Source organism: Mirounga leonina, unplaced genomic scaffold (genome assembly GCF_011800145.1).
Source record: "Mirounga leonina isolate KUSES-001 unplaced genomic scaffold, KU_Mleo_1.0 Mir_129, whole genome shotgun sequence".
NCBI classification, from domain to species: Eukaryota; Metazoa; Chordata; class Mammalia; order Carnivora; family Phocidae; genus Mirounga; species Mirounga leonina.
The window spans coordinates 77,922,261-77,940,496 of NW_023270323.1; the positions used below are offsets into that span (position 1 = coordinate 77,922,261).

At 55.1% G+C, this 18,236-nt stretch overlaps 1 protein-coding gene across 1 annotated transcript in view; it reads left to right on the forward strand.

Moving 5' to 3' along the window:
* Positions 1 to 18,236, forward strand: part of SORCS2 (sortilin related VPS10 domain containing receptor 2) — a 448,292-nt gene that overhangs the window by 359,628 nt on the left and 70,428 nt on the right. Inside the window, exon 4 of the mRNA XM_035005356.1 lies at positions 11,318 to 11,482. Coding sequence (XP_034861247.1) covers positions 11,318 to 11,482 — 165 coding nt within the window. The remainder of the gene's footprint in view (positions 1 to 11,317; positions 11,483 to 18,236) is intronic.

Sequence of the window (18,236 nt, forward strand, 5' to 3'; positions counted from 1 at the left end):
GTCAGTGATGCCCGGGGACACCAGTCCCCCACTTTGACGGTCAGTGATGCCCGGGGACACCAGCCCCCCGCCTTTGATGATCAGTGATGCCCGGGGGCCCTTGTCCCCCGCCTTGACAGTTAGTAGCACTGCCACTGGCCGGTGGCTTCCCTGGCAATGTCCTCTCTGGTCCTCACCTCACCTTCCTGCTCACTCCTCAGTCTCCACGGGCTCTTCTCCAGCACCGAGAGGCACCAGGCCCATTTGGTTTACTGCTTTCCTCTCAGTACTGCAGGCAAGAGCCAGGCACTCCTCCAGACTCCCAGCTGCCTCACCCAGTGGACATCCAGTCCTGCTACCTCCACCGTCTTTACATCTGCAGCCCTCTCCTCTGCCATGGCCTCCTCATCCTCCTGCTGGATCTGGCCCGTCTCACTCTCTCTTTGGCCTTGCCAGTACCTCCTAGACAAACCCCCAAATTGTTAAATGGTTGGGCCCTCGTTAGGGCTCATGATTGTCTGTTTATGTGTGTCTTTGGTCACGGTGTCACCACAAGACTGTGGGCTTCATGAAGCCAGGGACAATGAGGCTGCCCCCACTCTGTCCCCAGCACGAGCTGACATGGGTTCCGTGGACGCCCGAGTGAACAGTGACGGGAAAAGCACTCTGCACCCCTTACCCCTCTCTGCAGGTGCAAGGAAGAGCCTGGACACCTTGGCGGTAGCCTGTCTCCAGCTCACCACCCGCGTGTGGTTACTGCCCTCCCTGGGTACTCTTGCTTCATCCATCAACAGGGGCCGCGATAGTAAATACCTCATTGGAGGGTTGTTCAAGTATGTATAGAGTATTCAGTGTATTGCCCGGTATACAATAAGTGCTCAATACATGCTATGTACGAGCATGTTACGACCCATGCTGTTATCTACTCTATATAATGCAGGAGCGTTTCAATCAGGTGAGCCGTGATTCAAGGTGATGTCAGCTACGAGACCTTGCCGGGGCTTGCCAGGAGAGAATTCGGGTTCCTCACTGAGATGAGGCCTGTCTGCTCCCTCCTTACTTGCTTCTGTGACCACAGAATGTCAACAGTCCTCACACTGATGACCGTGGCCTTGACCACCCGCTGTAGACATGGGTTCATGTCAGACATTCACCTCCAGGGAAGGTGAGGAGAGTGACGGCTAGTTGACTCTCATGTGATGTTTTCACCCACCTGACCGGCGCATGCAATACTATCTTGGTCTCTGTTCTCAAATGTTTCGAGAGAAAGCCTCCAGAGATCCCACAGTTACTTCCAAAAGCCACCATCTTTCCTCGGGAGGCTGCCGGGTCGCCGCTGAAGAGGCGTGGCAGATACTGACATACATCCTCTAGCTGCTGTTCAATTAGGGGGCAGATGAATGAGCAAATTGTTCACAGATCTAATCGTACATAGTTAATGCAGCCGTCCTGATAAAAGACAATCTTTCAGAACCAGTCACGCCAGAGAATTAGCCGTCTGCCACACTCCGCCCCAGCAAGCAGGCTTTTAGCTTTGTCTGCAAAATATCTTTAGACAGCCAAACAAAACACAATTAGACCATGTTCACTCCAAAGCCTCGGTGTGAGCCCCTTTAGAGAACAGAGCTCATCAATAATTATGGGGGAGGGGCCGCGGGGGCCTCTCATTTCACAAATGTGGCAGACAAGATTATTAATAGATGAAGTCTATAAAATAGTGGTGATGAGCTATTTTTTATGGCCTGAAATATGTTTGCCTTATCTAGTTACTATCGATCAGACGCAAGATATTCCAAGTCAGCCTCTGGCCAAAGGGAAAAGGTTTGCCCCTCTGTTAAATTTACAAATGTTCTCGGGGACATTTCCTGGCATGTGAGTGATTGTCGGGCCAGTAATTAAGCCCGAGCCAGCGCTTTCCTGACAATCCATTCCATAACTGTGTTTGTGTGGACGTTTTCCTAAATTGTGCTGGATGCCCGTCAGCTCGAGTGTTGACACGGAGGCAGGTGGAGGTGGCCCGTGTGGGGGCTCGGTCCAGGGTCACGGCTCTCAGGCTGTGTGGGCCTGAGCAGGTCCTTTCCCCCTCTTTGCTTCTGGGTGTTGTCTATAAAATAGAGACAGAAACGTCCCCCACCTCGTCACTCTTGTAACAGAAAAATGAGAAGCCATGTGCCGGGGCCAAGTTCAGAGCCACTTTGGGGTCTTAGCAAGACCCCTGGATGCTGATAGGTAAGGGCTGAGAAGTCCCAAGACCTGGGCCGGAGCCTACTGAGCAAACTTTCTGACGAGACAGTGGCTGGAAGTAAGGCCTGCCGTGGGTTGGCCTGAGGAAAAGGGAACGAGGTCAGCTCCTTATAGTGGGTGGAATAGTTCCAGATACTTCTGAGGGTCAGGGCTGGTCCAGAAGCACTTGGGACATCTGAGCAGGGACTGGGAGGCTGACAGCTGATGGGGGAGCTGTGGGCGGGGGTCGGAAGGCTCAGTCCCAGGAGGTGGGGTGGGGGGGGCTCAGAAGGGCTTATCAGCACACACACCACGCCTCCCTCCCTCATCTGTTAAACATTTTCCAGAAATGAGATTTCAGTATATTTGGTCAAGAGTGTTCAGCACCTGTCGGCTGAGCACCTGCCATGTGCCAGGTGGGGGCTTGGGATTCAGCAGTAAGCAAGATGGAGGATGTGTTCCCGATAGCATGGTCTCGGGGGGGGGGGGGGGAGGGGGGGGGGGGGGGGACACAGAATGTGAAGGGAGGGCATGGGACCTGGTTGGGGAGCATGGAGAGGCTCTGGGACCAATGGCTGATGACACCTTGATTATGTCTAATCCACTGAACCGTATGCCCAAAGGGTTAAAATGGTAAGTTTTGTGTTATGTATCTTTGCCACAATTAAAAAAATAATACTATAAATGGATGTTTTCAGAGAGTGTTAATAATTGTTTTTAAGACCACAGAGAACATTGGCGTCAGGGCCTGTTTAGGTGCATGTCCAGGAAGGGTCCCCCATGCCCCCAGAAGGTGGTCTCTGAGCTGAGGGACTGCCCTGTTGTCAGGAAAGTGCCCCTCAGAGCGGGAGCCCCAACAGGAAGAGCCTGGGGCCAGCAGGGCTGAGTGAGGGAGGGCTGGGGTCTGGGCCTAGGCTACACACCCACGGGAGGTGGGCAGGCAGAGGTGCGGGGCAGGAATCGGGAGGGGGCTCCCCTGTTGGCCTGCAGGCGCTTGCCTCTCCCGCTGCCCCACCCCCTCCTCATGGGCTCCTCATGGGGGCTCCTTGGCAGGGCTCCCCATCCCCACCCCAGCTCAGCACTTGGGTCACTCCCCGGACCCCCAGCCCATGTGACTTCCAAATACCTGCCCCCAGTGCAGATTTCCAGGGAGCTGAGCTCACCCCAGATGTCCAACCCCTGCACCCCTTCCTCCACCAGGTGTCCCTCAGGAACCGCCGCCCCAGCATGAGGGTCCAACGGGCCATACCCTTGTCTGCCCTAAGCCAGCTCTTCGTTTCATGCCTTCCCCTCCATCAGCTGGGCCAGAAGCTTGGGCGAGTTCCCACATTTCCCCATTCTGTTCGTTCTGCACTAAACCCACTGAACTCCCGGCTCAGCCATGTGCTGGAATCTGCCCTCTCCTCTGTGACGTCACGGGGCTGTCTCACCCGGATGACCTTCATGGCCTCCACGTCAGCCTCTGGTCTGCCCCAGGCCTCAGCCTACACTGCAGTGGGAGGGAAGACGACCAAGGGCATCTGGGCAAAGAGGGAAGCATTCTAAAGCTGAGCGGAAGTTTGGGGGACTGGAGGCCATTCAGGAGGGCGGGAACTCAGGCCATGTGATGATGAGGTCAGCAGGGTGAGGTCATGGGACAGTGTCATGAATGCCATCCCAGGAGCGACACTGAAGGGTTTCCAGTAGGCTTGTGTTTGTGTAAACTCAGATTATCCTTGATTTTTCCAATGATAGATCTTTCTGGTTTAAGAAAGCATACAATAATGATCAGCCCTTGGGTATTTCTCCAACACCTTCCAATAGTGTACCTGATTTGGGATCTCTGCACAGAAGAGATTACCGCCTCCACTTTAAGGTCCAGGAGAGTGACTCGCCCAAGGTCATGGAACACAGAGATGGCAGAACCACCTCAGAGTCAGGCTCTGTGTCCTGTGACCTCTTCTGTGCTCCTGGTTACCCACACCAAAACCATCGTATGAAGTGATTAGCTCCAACGACTCTGGGTAGCTGATCCAAGTGCGTGCTGAATATCCCAGCAGGATGCATCCATCCACAAGAGTGCGGCTCTGGGCAGGAGAGTTATTTTTGCTCATCATGACTCACACAGACGTGTGTGAGATGCTCTGCACCGCTTCTAATTTAAGACCGGAGGGTGGATGCCGCTGTACTTGTTTGTCTCGGCTGTCTGCCTCTCTTGGCGTCAAAGCCAAGTTTTCTGTGTCCCTCGCTGGGCACATCTGTCTGGCCAGGAAAAGACCAGGTAATTGGGTTTTAAATAGGTAAATGCAGATGACACGGATCCTGGGGGCCGGGGTGGGGACCCTTTTAGGGATAAACTTGGGGAAGGGCAGACTAAAATAAAAAGTCCTCTCCTGGTTGGAGTTCTGAATGGAAGCCAGAGATCTGTTGCACATTCAAAGGGAGCTCTAGCAGAGGCGAGGAATAGTTTCTGGATGCTGTTTGTTTCCCTTTTTAAACTCGGAGCTTTGAGAGCTGTGGTGTTCGAGACTGCCTCGGCCAGGCAGGCTGGGAGGTTGGCACCACCTTTCGGAGGAGAGGAGCCGGGAGCCCTGCAGCAGCAAGTCTTGGCCCAGGGAAGGCGACCTGGCGCTGAGTGGGGCGGGGCCCCACGCGGTTCCCACGGGCGGGGTTGGTTCAGGCGGGCAGGTCCAAACCGGAGTCCAGGCCAGCGGAGATGTGTAGGAGGGTCAGATAAGGGCGTCTGGGCCCCCAGATTCAGGTAGGTCTCCTGACCGGGTGGAGAGGGAGACATGAGTCCCGCGTCAGGATGGCACACGGTCTGCCCTGTCTTCTCGGAGCATCTTCTGCATGTGGCCCGCTCCGACCCATCCCCACCGGGATCCTGCAGTGCATCTCCTGTAGAAACTTCCAGAAGGCTCTTGTCTACTCCACTCCAACCTAGGGGAGGGCTCCCCACCTCGGGTTGCCTGCTTCAGTGTACCCCTCACACCGTTAAACACCTTCCGCTGTCTTCTGTGAGCTCCCCCACCAGCACGGGTCCTGGGGGGCTTGTTTCCCTGCTGGGGTCTGATGTGCGGCTCGATGAGTCAGTTAACGCTTTATAAGAATAAGACCAAGAGTGTGGGCCAAAGGGAAGAAGGAATGGATGAAGATCAGAAAGCCCCCCTGCCCCTCCCTTCACATGGACAGAAGTCCATCCCCAAAGCCCTGGACGGACCTGCAGACCTCCGGCAGCTACTCCTGGTAGCCCTTGAAGGTGGGAGGGTGTCTCTAGACCTCCCAAGTGCATCCCCCCGGGAACCCTGGTGTTTGCTGCTCCTTCATGGGCAGGGGCAGTCGGGTCGCTGGCCATGATGTGTGCTAGGGGTGCGGGCGGGGGATGTCGGGAGAGAGGAGGCCACGGACCCCGGCCGGCCGTGTGACCTTCCACAAGGCACTTGGCCTCTCTGGCCGTGCCCCAGCCCACACCCCAGAGAGAGAGGGGTCATTCCCCCTGGGGCAGCTTCTCTGCCCTCTGCCCACATCTGTCCTGGGGTCTTACAGTGCAGGGGGCCATACGCTTCCTGTCCCTCGCACCACCACCCATGACCTGCCTCAACAACGTGACCCTGACTCACAGCGGTGCTTGGAGAACTTGTGCGACAATAAACCGAGTCGTTCTGTATGGTGTTCTCCCACATGTTCGGGATGCTCATTGTGTCCCAGGCACCGGGCGAAGTCGGCTACACGCTTTGTGCATTGACTCTTCTGGTCGCCTCTGCAGCGGGGATTCCCCGCCCAGCCCAGAGAGGTGAGGTAACTTTCCCAAGGCTGCACAGCTCATGGCTCGCGGGGGCAACTGAGGCCATGAAGCCCAGCTCTGCGTGCCCCCAGAGCCGGCCTGTCCCTCGCCCCCCTGTGCTTGTGTTGTGACCTTGCCGGACTCCTGGTGCTGTCATCACTGCTCTCCCCACCCTGCGGAGCATCGTCAGAGTGGCTGCCGAGGGGCGCCGTGAGCCACAGAATCCCGGGAAGGATGTGGCGAGGGATGTGGGTGCTCAGAGGCCCAGAGCTGGTGGGCTCAGAGCTGAGAACCAGCAGGAGCTATGGCACAGGGTGCTCGGGGCTCACCAGGGACTTGGACAAAGTACAGATTTCGACCCGGGTGGGGCGGAGGCACCACACTTCCAGAAGCCTCCCTGACGCTGGGGCTCTAGGTCCCTGAGTTTATTAGCTGAGTTGCTTTGGGATGATGGGGGTGGGCTTTAGGGGTGTGCAACCCACACCTAGTGCTTGCTGTAATGGTTGCCTGCGCCGTGTTGAAATTCTTAATTCTTTTTGAGCACGGAGCCCTGCATTTGGGGCCCCGCAGGCTACACGGCCAGTCCTGGGACCCACGCTCAAAGGGGCTGGCCGCTAGTCCTCTGAACCTGTCCCATATTTCTCTCCAACACGTGGCCTCTGATTTCAAAACACCCAGCCTCGTGGGCCCCCGGAACCCAGTGCAGATACCATATGCTGGCCCGGAATAGTATGCAGTAAAAATACACCGTTGGAAATAGTCTGGTTCCCAATTTGGAAGAACAATCTGCCAGCCTCCACTCAGCACGGTGCTAATTGATTTGTTTTCTTTGCTCCAATAATCCTTTCCTTGTCAGCACTTTTTCATCCCCCATCTTTCCTGGCTTACTTGTCCCACTCTGAGGCCTAAAATAGCCCCTGATCCAGATTGCTGGGCCCCCGGCCAGAATGACTTCCTCGGCTTCTTGTTTCTCCACCGTGGTGCCACTGCAGGGGGGCCTTCGCCATCACGGAGGGCTGGGATGGAGAGGCGACCCCATACCCGGAACCCTAATTCTGTGTGGGAGTAGCACCAACACTTGTTTATTGGGACGTGGTACCCAGTCGGTGCCAGGCCCTGTGCTCTCGGCTGGAGGCATGGCCGTGACAAAGACACAGGCCTTGCCTGGAGGGGGAGGCGGACTCCCAAAGAGAACACTAAGAGTGTTGGGCTGGCGCAGATGAATGCACAAGATGCTAGAGGAAGGGGCGGAGGACGTACTGGAATAACTCTGTTGGAGGACATGTATCATGGAGGGCTTCCTGGAGGCGGTGACGTTTGAAATGAGCCTCAGTGGATGAGGAGGTATTTGACAAGCAGATAAAGAGGGGAAGGGCATCCCAACATAAAAACAGGATAAATTCATGCTGGAGGCACCTGCAAAATTAAATGAGAAATATTCAGCTTTGTGGAAGCGGCCCAGAATTGGGGGCTCTGAGCATTTTTAAGAAGCTGCTTTAAGTTCATCACATGTGGATTTTGTATCATTTTGAAATTGTAAACTCTGATTCTGAATTATCTGCGATGAGGTTGGGGTTGTCTTGGTCCCACCGCGCATTCTAGCTAGAGGGAACCGTGCACGGAAAGGCGGTCAAGATGTGAACAGTCTCGGTGAGCTGGAGAAACACAGCAGGGCTCTATATGGCTGACATATGGTGCCTGAGGTGGGGGCGAGAGGTGGGGCAGGGACCCCACCCTCCGGTCATGCTGTCCTGTCTGAATGAAACACCCTCCCCTGGGTCTGCCAGTCAAATTTCCATCCATTTTTCAAGGCTCATCTGGGGGTCACCTCCTCTAGGAAGCCCTCCTTTTGGCCCTTTCCCCCCGGCTCTGCTGCCACAAAGCCGTGTGCACACCTACGTCTTTGCTTGACTCTGTGGTTTTAGTAACTATGGAAGAATGAATGAATGAATGAGTCTTCACTGATGTATGAAGCTCTGAGTAATGGAGAGAAGTGAATGAGATTTGTTATGACGTCCAGTCTCCAGGCTTCTTACATATCCCTAGGAATATTTTCCTCCCAAAGGAGAAGAGTGAACGAGCAATTCCTTTCGGAATCACAGATTGAGATGGACTTATTTATTCATTCATGCGCGCAAGCATTCAGTCAGTATCCCTCAGGCGGGATTAACCCACAGCGCCACGTCAAGCCTGGGCTATATGCTGGCGGAAAAAACAGGAGTTAAGTCGCTATCCTGCACTCAAGGGCACAAGCTACTGGGGGAGGTGGACAAGTCAATAGTTGCAGCCTAAGAACATTTAGAAATTATCATCATGAGAAAGCGTTTTGTTGAGTGACATTTGGGCTTCCCTTGGCCGGATGGCCCTGAGGAGCCTGGCGTGTGGGTGGCTGCCCTGGGGTGGGGCACAGAGTCTGGCCTGCGTGTTTGGGCGGATGTCGAGTGCACCAAGCTGTCTCCAGTACGATGTGTGAGAAATCTGGGTGATCTGTTTCATTCCTCCTGATTATCCGGGGAGGCCAGGTGCAGCGCAGAGCAACATTTAGAAATAGAAGCAGGGTGTTATGGCAAGGAGAACGCAGCAACCAGGAAGAGCCCCCACTAGCCAGAGCTGGAGCATTTGGGCAACGAAATAACAGAACAGCCTTGAATTACAACTCAAAGTCTAACATAAATATGCATGAGTTCATAGTGACGTATGTAAGTGATTGAGTCAGTAAGTGCGGGAGAAGACCAGTCTCGCATGCAGAAGAGTTCACGAGAACGCTCGCAGCTCCAAGGCCCTCAAGGAGGGGAGCCGCCCTCCCCACCGCAGGTGTGGGCTGTGCATGGGGCCGTCCTCCGTGGGGACAGCGTGGACGCGGGGAGCAAAGGAGTGCCGTTCCAGTGGGGAGCCCTGACCGGCACCATGCGGCCAGCGAGGCCAGCACCGGGGCTGGAGTCTCCCCTCGATGGTGTGCTCTCTGGACCTGCTGCAGTGAGGAGGGTCCTCACCTCCGTGCCCTTTCTTCCCGAAACCCATGACCTCGGTGTCACCACGAGGAAAGCGTAGATAAGCCAAAATCCAGAGGCAGTCTGCAAAATACGCGACCAGAACTCCTCAACACTGTCAAGGTCAAGAAAAACAAGGCACGTCGGAGAAAGTCACAGCCCAGAAGCCTCAGGGGACGGGACACCTGAATGTCATGTGGGGTCCTGGATGGGGTCCTGGACCGGGAAAAGCCTCTCGTGGAACGTAGCGCGTAGCTCAGACCATACCCACGCGTGGATGCTGGCTCCTTAGCTGTACAAACGGGAGATATCCTAGCCGAGGAATCTGCGCCAGGGGTTATGGGACTCTGTACTATCTTTGCAACTTTTCTGTAAATTTAAAACTCTTCTAAACTACAACATTTATTTAAAATAAGAAAATAAATGACTTCTAACTCCACCATTAAAACCAACCACTATTAACATCCTCCGTGTTTCCTTCCATTCATTTTTTCAAAATTGAGCTGTAATTGACATATAGCGTCACCTGTTTCGGGTGTAGGCATCACGATTCGGTATTTGTATTTATGGTGGAATGACCGCCGCTGTACGTCTGGTTACCCTCCGCCACCACACGCCCTTACAGCGATGCTCTCTCGTGATGAGATCGTTCGGGATCCTCTCTCTCAGCAGCGTTCGGACATGCAGTCCAGTGTGTCACCACTCTGGGCACCCTGCAGCCCGTGACCCGCTCACTTTGTATCGGGCAGTTTGGGCCCTTCTGACCCCCTTCACGCCTCGCCTACCCGCCACCGGCACCACCAACCCGTTCTCTGTATCTGTGAGCTCAGGCTTTGCTTTTGTTTGGAAGATTCTACCTGTAAGTGCGATCACGGGGTATTTGTCTTTCTCTGACTTCGCTCACTGGGCATGACGCCCTCAAGATCTGTCCCTGTGGTCACAAATGACGGGGTTTCCTTTTATCTTATGGCTGAATAGTCATCCCTCCACTCTTATTTCTCTGTACCCCCGCTGATGCAATCACGCTTACTTTTATACAGTAACCATTGACATTATCATATGCTTCCTTAGGATTTTGTCCACAGAAAATACATAGTTGCTCCTAAGTTTGCACTCGCTACTTTTCATGCGTGGGTAAGCTCCGTTGCCATGAAACATTTCCGGGGAAGGGTTTACATGAAGCGGGCTCCCTGGCCATTCTTGGCCCCTCCACTTCTCCTGTGTGGAAACCACACCCAGAGGGACACCTCCCACACAGCCTCCTCTACCTTCCGGGAGCATGGCTGCCGAGGGTCAGCCTCTGGGGGCGCCCTGCCCTTCTCCTCCAGACCCTGAATTGGCTGGCACGGGCAGGATCTGTGCTGGAGACCAGTTAACCTGCTCACAGGGTTCCTCGGGGTTCCCCTGGAAAGAGCACATCAGATTCTCATTTGTGAAGACAGGAGCTTGTGCAGCTTATTGATTTATGTCCCGTGTGCTTCATCGTCTTCTAGAGGAATGTTGAGATGTGGGAAGCCCATTGCGCTGGGGTGTCCACAAGAAGGGGGCTCAGTGCCCCACAGTCTCCCCCTCTCCCCCCAGGGAAAGCTGGGCTCATCTTGGGCCGGGCTGGTCCCACCCCCCTACCCCGCCAGCACCCCTCCCTGCATGGACTCCCTCTTAGATCCAGACTCCATCTGCATGGTGTGTGACCTCAGGCAGTTTGCTTCCCCTCTCTGTGCCTCAGTTTCCCGATCTCTCTGTGGCACCTTGTCTGCCACTTTCCAGGATGATCTCATCCTGAGATGGTTAACTTGATCCCATCTGTGAACATCCTGTTTCCAAGTGAGGTCACCTTCACGGGTACCAGGGTGAGGACGTGGGGACATGGTGTCTTTCTGGAGGACCCCATTACACCCCCACGGTGGCCTCTAAGGCCTCACAGAGCTAGACCCGCTGCTACTTCTCCAGTCCTTCCCCCCCACCTTGGCCACCTCACATCCGAGGTCCAGCCCTTGCGCCCACTGTTCTGGGTTGCCCCCCACCTGGTCCAGTGCTTGCGGCCCCCACCCCGACCTTGCCCGCACCCTGCTTTGTCTCCATGGGCCGCTGGGCCGCCACACGATGGTGGACACACTGACTTATCTTGTGCTGCCCCCACAGAATGGATCATTCACAGCAGAAAAACCCAGCTCGTGGTCAGGGCCTCGCCGTGTGGACAGTGCCCAGCATGGGGAAATAGTTGTGGAGTGAGTGAATGAGTGACTGGTTAGCATGAGTGGGCAGGGGCGGGGTGGGGAGGGGGCGGCCCCGCAGTTCTTGCTGCCCCCTCCATAGCCTTGTGCCGAGTGGAGGCTCATGTCTCCCCTGCTTTGTGTTTCAGATCGTCCTGGTGAGCTCCTCGCTCAGCGACCGGGACCAGAGTCTGTTCCTCAGCACAGACGAGGGGGCCACCTTCCAGAAGCAGCTCATCCCCTTCTCGGTGGAAACACTGATTTTCCACCCCAAGGAGGAGGACAAGGTCCTGGCCTACACCAAGGAGAGCAAGGTAAGCAGGCCCGGGGCTGGTGTCTGGGCCTGAGGTGTCTGCCGTGGCTCCGTTGGGTGGGGTCATGGGGAAATGCAGGCTGCTCATCACGGGGTCCCAGGAGCCCTTCGCCCCGAGGCCTGGTGGTCTGGGCGCCACCATCGGCCGCGCGGTGTGGGAACTGAGTGGGCAGCAGTGAGAGGTGCACTTGGCACAAATAAGCACATGAGACAGGATTGAAAAACAGGAGGTTCATTAGGGCTTTTCCTCTTGGCCTCCCTTTGGGTGCACCAGCCATAAGGCCTTCTTCCACTTCCAGAATATTCCACACATGCTCCCATGCCGGGCCTTGCCAGCGTGGGATGCTTTTCCTTTCTGCCAGCCTGGGCTGCTTTTCCACTTCACTAGGAGTGACTTGTCCTTCAGATCCGTGTCCGTGTCCTCTCCTCTGGGAACTGTGTCACCAGGGCCCCACAGGAACCCAAGGGCCCCTCCACAGGGTGATCGAGAGAATGTGGTGGAGGGTTCTTTCCAGGCCCAGGGGGTAGGAGAGCCCGGGGCTGGCGCCGGCAGGTGCTGAGGGCTGGGGAGGAGGGTGCGGCAGGGCGCGGAGAGCGCTGGAGGACAAAGGGCCACCCTAGCTGCCCCGGAGGCCAGGATCTGTTTCCTGTAGCACTCTAGCCAGTGACCACAGGCTCCATGGCTGGCCACTCCAGAAGTGTGGTCTCCCACAGTTTGGGCGACCAGACGTCCAAAATCAGTTTTGCTGGATCAGAATCGAGGCGTCGGCAAGGGACACGCTCCCTCTGGAGGCTCCAGGGGGGACTTGGCCTTTTCCAGCTTCCGGTATCCGGGCAGCTTGTGAAGGAGCCTCTCCAGTTGGCAAGGGCTGTGCCTTCCTCTGTGTCTCTGCTCTGTGTTCACAGAGTGTGAGTGTGTGTGAGTGTGTGAGTGTGTGTGTGTGTGTGTGTGTGTATGAGAGAAATCGGAGAAATCGCTCTCTGCGCCCCCCGGGGGATCCAGGACCGTCTTCCCGTCCAAAGATCTTCACTGAATCCCGTCTGCCTTTGCCCTATAAGGGTCACTTGCACAGGTTTGGGGACTGGGACGTGGCTGCCTTCTGGGGGCCACGTTTCAGTCTACCGTCGTGCCCAATAGGAGGTGCAGCCCCCGGAGTCTCCAGAAGGGGCCCAGAAGGAGGCCTGGCCTGGGACGGGGAACCCAGGCAAAGTGGGGTTGGGCAGTGGATGCCATCCTCACAGGCCAGCCCCCAGGGCGGAGAAGGGTGAAGAAGGGTGGAGAAAGACAGGGCATGGTCCAGAGGCAAGCGGAAGCTGTCCACTTCAGGGTCTTCCTCTGCACTCCCAGGTCTGCTTGGGCCCCCTGTTCCACACTCCCCTGCATCCCAGCACCTCTCTTTCCCAGGGCTGATCCCAGTGTGCTTATATATCTGTGACATTATTTGATTATGTCTGCTCCCTGCACACATGCTCTGGGTAAGCTCCTTGAGGGCAGGGACTCTTCTTAGTTTGTACAGCATTTCATCATCTCAAGTTCCTGGCTGATGATATTTGTTGGATGGATGGACGGGGAGGTGCGGATGGATGGATGGGTGGGTGCCTCTCAAGTTCCTGGCTGACGATATTTGTTGGATGGATGGACGGGGAGGTGAGGATGGATGGATGGGTGGATGGGTGATGGATGGGGGCTAGGGTGATGGATGAATAGATGGATGGGTGCCAGTCGGTTGGATCAGTTGGTGACGAATGATGGATTTCTCCCACTAGGGACCACCTAGGTCAAAGGCCTCCAAATGCAGACTTCTGGCTGGTCTGAGCCGTGGCTTGCTGCAGGACCTGGCCTCCTTGCCAAGGTCTGGTCCTCGCTGACTGGCGTCCCCGGGTTCCCCCGGCCCCAGGGACCACCTCTTTGCTCCTGGCGCCTTCCTTTGGGACAGCATGTGCTTCTGGGTATTAATAGCACTACTTAGCCTTCCATGTAATTAGACTTATTTTCCTGCAGAAATTGACTGCGTTGCAATTGCTCTTTAATTTATGATGCCCTAGAAAATTAATGGAGCTGAAATCTTGGTTATTTTCCTTGGTTCTTTCCTGTGACTCTAAGGAAAAAAAAAGGGGAAGAAAAATGGTTTCGTGGTAGTTACAAAAGGAATGAGGAATTTGAGGGAAATTAATAACTGACAATAGGGCCTTGGGTTTTGTTTTTTTTAGGGTTTTATGGTTTTCTTTTTTTTTTAAATTTTTTATTCTTATGTTAATCCCCATACATTACATCATAGGGTTTTATGGTTTTCAAAGCTCTCTAACTTCGAAGAAGCGGGCTGGTGTGGTAGCACCACACCGGCTCTCGATTCCCACAGACCCAGGATATTAGGCTGGCATCTGCTCACCTGAGTAACACACAGCCCCAGGCCTCAGTGATGCCCAGCAACAAGCGTTATTGCTGGTTCTCAGGTCTGTGAGTTGGCTAGGGTTCTTCCAGGTGCTGCTGGGACAGGCTGCGCATGGCTCCTGGCCAATGGTAGGGTTCAGGTCTCCACGCCTCTCTTGTTCTGGAACCTGAGGTCCCCGGGGGACAGGCGGTTCTCATGATGGAGGGCAGAGGCCCCGGGGTGGGGAGGGGGGCAGGGAAACCACCCCAGTAGAGTTGGCATGTCTGCTTTGACCTGGATCACACACTGTAGGCCAAAGCAAGTCACCTGCCAAAGTCAGGGTCAACAGGGATGGACACCAGTATTCCGTTGGGAAGGACTTGCTGACTGGTGCAGAGGCAGACGCTCCCCTCCACTTTCCTCCCAGGTGCCTGCCCCTTCCCCCAGCAAACACTCTGTCCTCCCACCCTCAGACTGCCCCGTCCCTCTGCTTTCACTTCCCCCCTTCACCGGGACATTGTAGCCTAGGGTGCTCTGAGGCTACCTTACTCAGAGCCTGGGCAGCCTTCCCAGGTGAGACCCCAATGCGGTGATTTTTCTTTCAAGGCTCAGCAAACTGCTGGGGTCCTGGGATCAAAAGGATGTGAGAGCCGAGCGGTCCCTTCTCACACCAGTTCTCTGGGGACCACTGGCGCCAAACTGACCTGCCTGGTTCCCTGTGCTCGTCCCTGGACACTGCAAGCAGGCACGGCCCTGGACACTTACCTCTAACACTGTTATGTGTTATTCTGCTCGCCATCAAGAACCTCCTCTGTTTCCCAGCACTGTGAGAAATTAATCTGAGCCTGGGACTGCCTTCCAGAAACTTAGTAGGGAAGAAAAGACACCTTGGATGACCAATCTGGGAAGCCTTCCTAGAGGAGGGGGTTTGAGAGAGGTGTAGAGAATGGATCGGGAAGTACGTCTACTTTTTAACACAACTTCAGAACAGTAGAGAAGATTGCACAAGCGATTAGAGAAAACCGAACACTCGCAATCCTCCAGCCTAAGTAAAAGTGTGTTTGCGTTTATCCGCGGTGACACAAAGTAGAGTGGCTGTCAAGGCGGGGAGGGGGTGGGGGGTGGGCAAGGGTTCCCCTAAGAAGGGGCGGGCAGAGGTGTTGGTTCACAGCGGCTGCCCTGAATGTCAGTCAGTAGCTGAGTCTTCCCCGCAGGGCTCCAGACGTCAGTGCCCCGCCTCCTCCCTGACCTCAGACTTCAGAATTGGGCAGGAATTGGGCAGAAATCAGGCTTCTCTGAGTAACAGAACAGTCTCGTGAGCCAGGAGAATCTTACACCTCAGTGTGTGTTCCTGTTTGCCCTGATCCTTGTCTGACAGAGCTCAGGGCAGGAACGAGACTCCATGCTGGATAATTTAAGCAGAAGAAGGATTTAGCCTGGGGCACTGGGTGTTCTCTAAATTGTCCAGGGTCTAGGGGAGGGACTTCAGGCTGGACCCCCAAGGATCCCTCCCGAGAGACTTAGAGCTCTCCCACCTGGGGAACCTCTACCTCCCATGTCATGAGGGGCAGGACCAGGAGCCCCGCTGGACTTACCAAGGTCAGGGACACACAGCAGATGTTGAGACCCAGGCATCTGCCTGGCAATGTTCATGGAGCCTGTGGCCGGCCAGTGGGATGCAGGGTCCGGTTGCTGCCTCTACCACAGCCGTCCCTCTAGCCTCCAGAGCTGAGGATGGATGCCGCAGCATGTTGCTGTGACCTTGCTGGCCGGCAGGCATGGCCCTAGGTAGCCACCTTCACCGTCCAAACCTCCCACGGGTACATCTCTGACCCAGAACTCCAGCTGCAAGGGAGTCTGAGCGAGGCTGGATTTTCACTTTCCAGCCTGTGTGCGATGAGGCGCCCTACAGCGATGGAGGGAAGGATGCTGAGAACCGACCACCATGCTCAGCACACCGCTGAGAGCCTGGGCCGTTGGCAGAGGACAGCACCTCTAATAATTGCATAAGACCTATGGGCAGGCATGTCTGTGAATGACCTTCCTCCGACCTCATCCTGCTGCTTCGCCTTTGTTTCTCCCTTGCTCTGACTTTCGAGCACTTCATCTTTGTGCCAGAGTAGCTCTGGTAGGCCACCTCCACTCCTTTCCTGGACGAGCCACCTGGAGTCAGTCAGCCCTTCCACAGGACATCAGCGTGCAGGGTCCGCTGCCGCAGCTAGGATGTCCCCCGTGTGTTTATTCTTGTTTATTTGCTGGTGTTTGTCTTTTATTAAGTGGAAATATTCTATTTCTACAGCAATTGATGGTGCATTATAAAATCACCTCCCACGAGAGCAAATTGGAAAGGCTCCAGCACGTCCCGGGGTGGGCGTCATCAATGCGAGTACATCAGTGGGGATGGCAGCCGTAAAGCCATCCATTAACGCAGAGGTTTTATTACCAGGCTCCCGTAAATCGATGGCTGCACACCCATTTTTTATTTGTTTACTATTTGAGGATGGGATCTGTTCTCTCCCGATCTGTAGATGGGTAAATTAAGGCATGAGGTGGAGGGGATCCTGGCCTGGTCACTCAGATGGCCCAGAGAAAGGACTAGAGGTGACGTGGCATCCTTCCCGGGGGACCCCTCAACCACTGGGGTGTCACACTCAGGTCCACAAGCAAACACTGCATGGCCTCGAGTGGCTTACTTACCTCTCTGAGCTCCCATTCTTTCATCAGTAAAGGGTCAATGGCCCATCTCACGGTGCACGCGCGCGCGTGGATTAAGTGAGCAGCCTTTGACAAGCTCTTAGCTCGGTACCTGGCTCCATGAACAGCCATACCTGCTGCTAGGCTCTCCCACTGAGGCCCTTCTAGAGATTTAGTGCCACCAGCTGCTCGAGTCACAGCTATTTATTGAGCACCTACTGCGTATGTGCCAGGCATGACTCCACGTGCTTAGTAAGATGGATGAGTTCCTCGTGCTCCTGAATCTTACGTTCCAGAGGATGAAAACTTTCCAAAAAGCCCCTTTTAAATATTAAAGTGATAATTTCATATCGTGCACCCAGCAGACATGGCCTGGCACCCATTTTGTAGATAAAGCCTCACCGGCACATAGGCAAGCCCATTCGTTTCCATATTGTCTCTGGCGGCTTGCTTGTTCCAGGGGCAGAGATGAGTAGTTAGAACAGACACTGCATAGCCTGCAAAGCCAGAGATATTTACTGTCTGGCCCTTTCCAGAAAAGTTTGCCAGCCCCTGCCCTAGCATCAGATTTGTCCATCCGTTCGGCACACCCATCGGTGATCAGTCTGGGGCTAGGCTGGGGGAGAGGTGAGCCGCACAAACTTTTGCAGAGGAGCAGGAAACAAAACCACCAAGACGGGGAAGAAACTAAGCAAACAGCTCTGGGGCTCAGGGGGTGGGAGTTCTCTCAGCAAGTGTGAGGCTGGGGGGTCAGGAGAAGCTCCCAGAGATGCAGGCAGTGGACCTGGACCTGTGGTATGGAGGGAGGGAGGACACCAGAGGTGGAGGTGGTAGGAGGTAGGCTTCTGGGATGGGCTGTGTTGTGTCTCCCCCAAAAGCTGTATGTGGAAGTCCTCACCCACCCCACAGCACCTCGGATATAACCGTATTTGGAGATGGGGCTTTTAAAGGGGTATTTAAGTTAAAATGGTTCATCTGGATGGGACCTGGTCCATTATGACAGATGTCCTTACAAGAGGAGGAGATCGGGATACAGACACGCACAGAGGGATGACCACATGAGGACACGGGGAGAGCATGGCTGTCTACCCCCCAAAGAGGGCAGCCTCAGAGGGAACAAACCTGCCCATACCGTGGTCTCAGACTCCCAGGCACCAGGACAGGGAGAGAATAAGGCTTCGGCCTTAGGCACCATCAATGGTGCTTTGTTCTGGTCGCCCTGGCACCCACGATGCTCACAGATGCTCAGCTTCCTTGTGGAGCAAAATCTCATGGTCTTGGGCATTCTCTTTGTGCTGCTGACAGCAGGGGATGGTGGCTTAACACAGGACACCCCCACGTTTGTTAAGAACAGGGACAACGCTCACTGTTACCACGGGCTCACAAATTCCGGAGTCACAGCCATGCGGCACGACTCTCTCCAGGGTCTGTGGTTGAGTGTCCGGCAAGGACAGCCGTCCTGAGGTGGAGCGTCTTCTCATGGGACACAGTGGTTAGGACGCCATGGTTAGAATGATGTGGTTAGGACACCATGGTTAGGATGCCATGATTAGGACTATGTGGTTAGGATGCCGTGGTTAGAATGCCGTGGTTAGGATGCTGTGGTTAGGACTATGTGGTTAAGATGCCATGGTTAGGACTATGTGGTTAGGACGCCATAGTTAGGATGCCATGGTTAGGATGATGTGG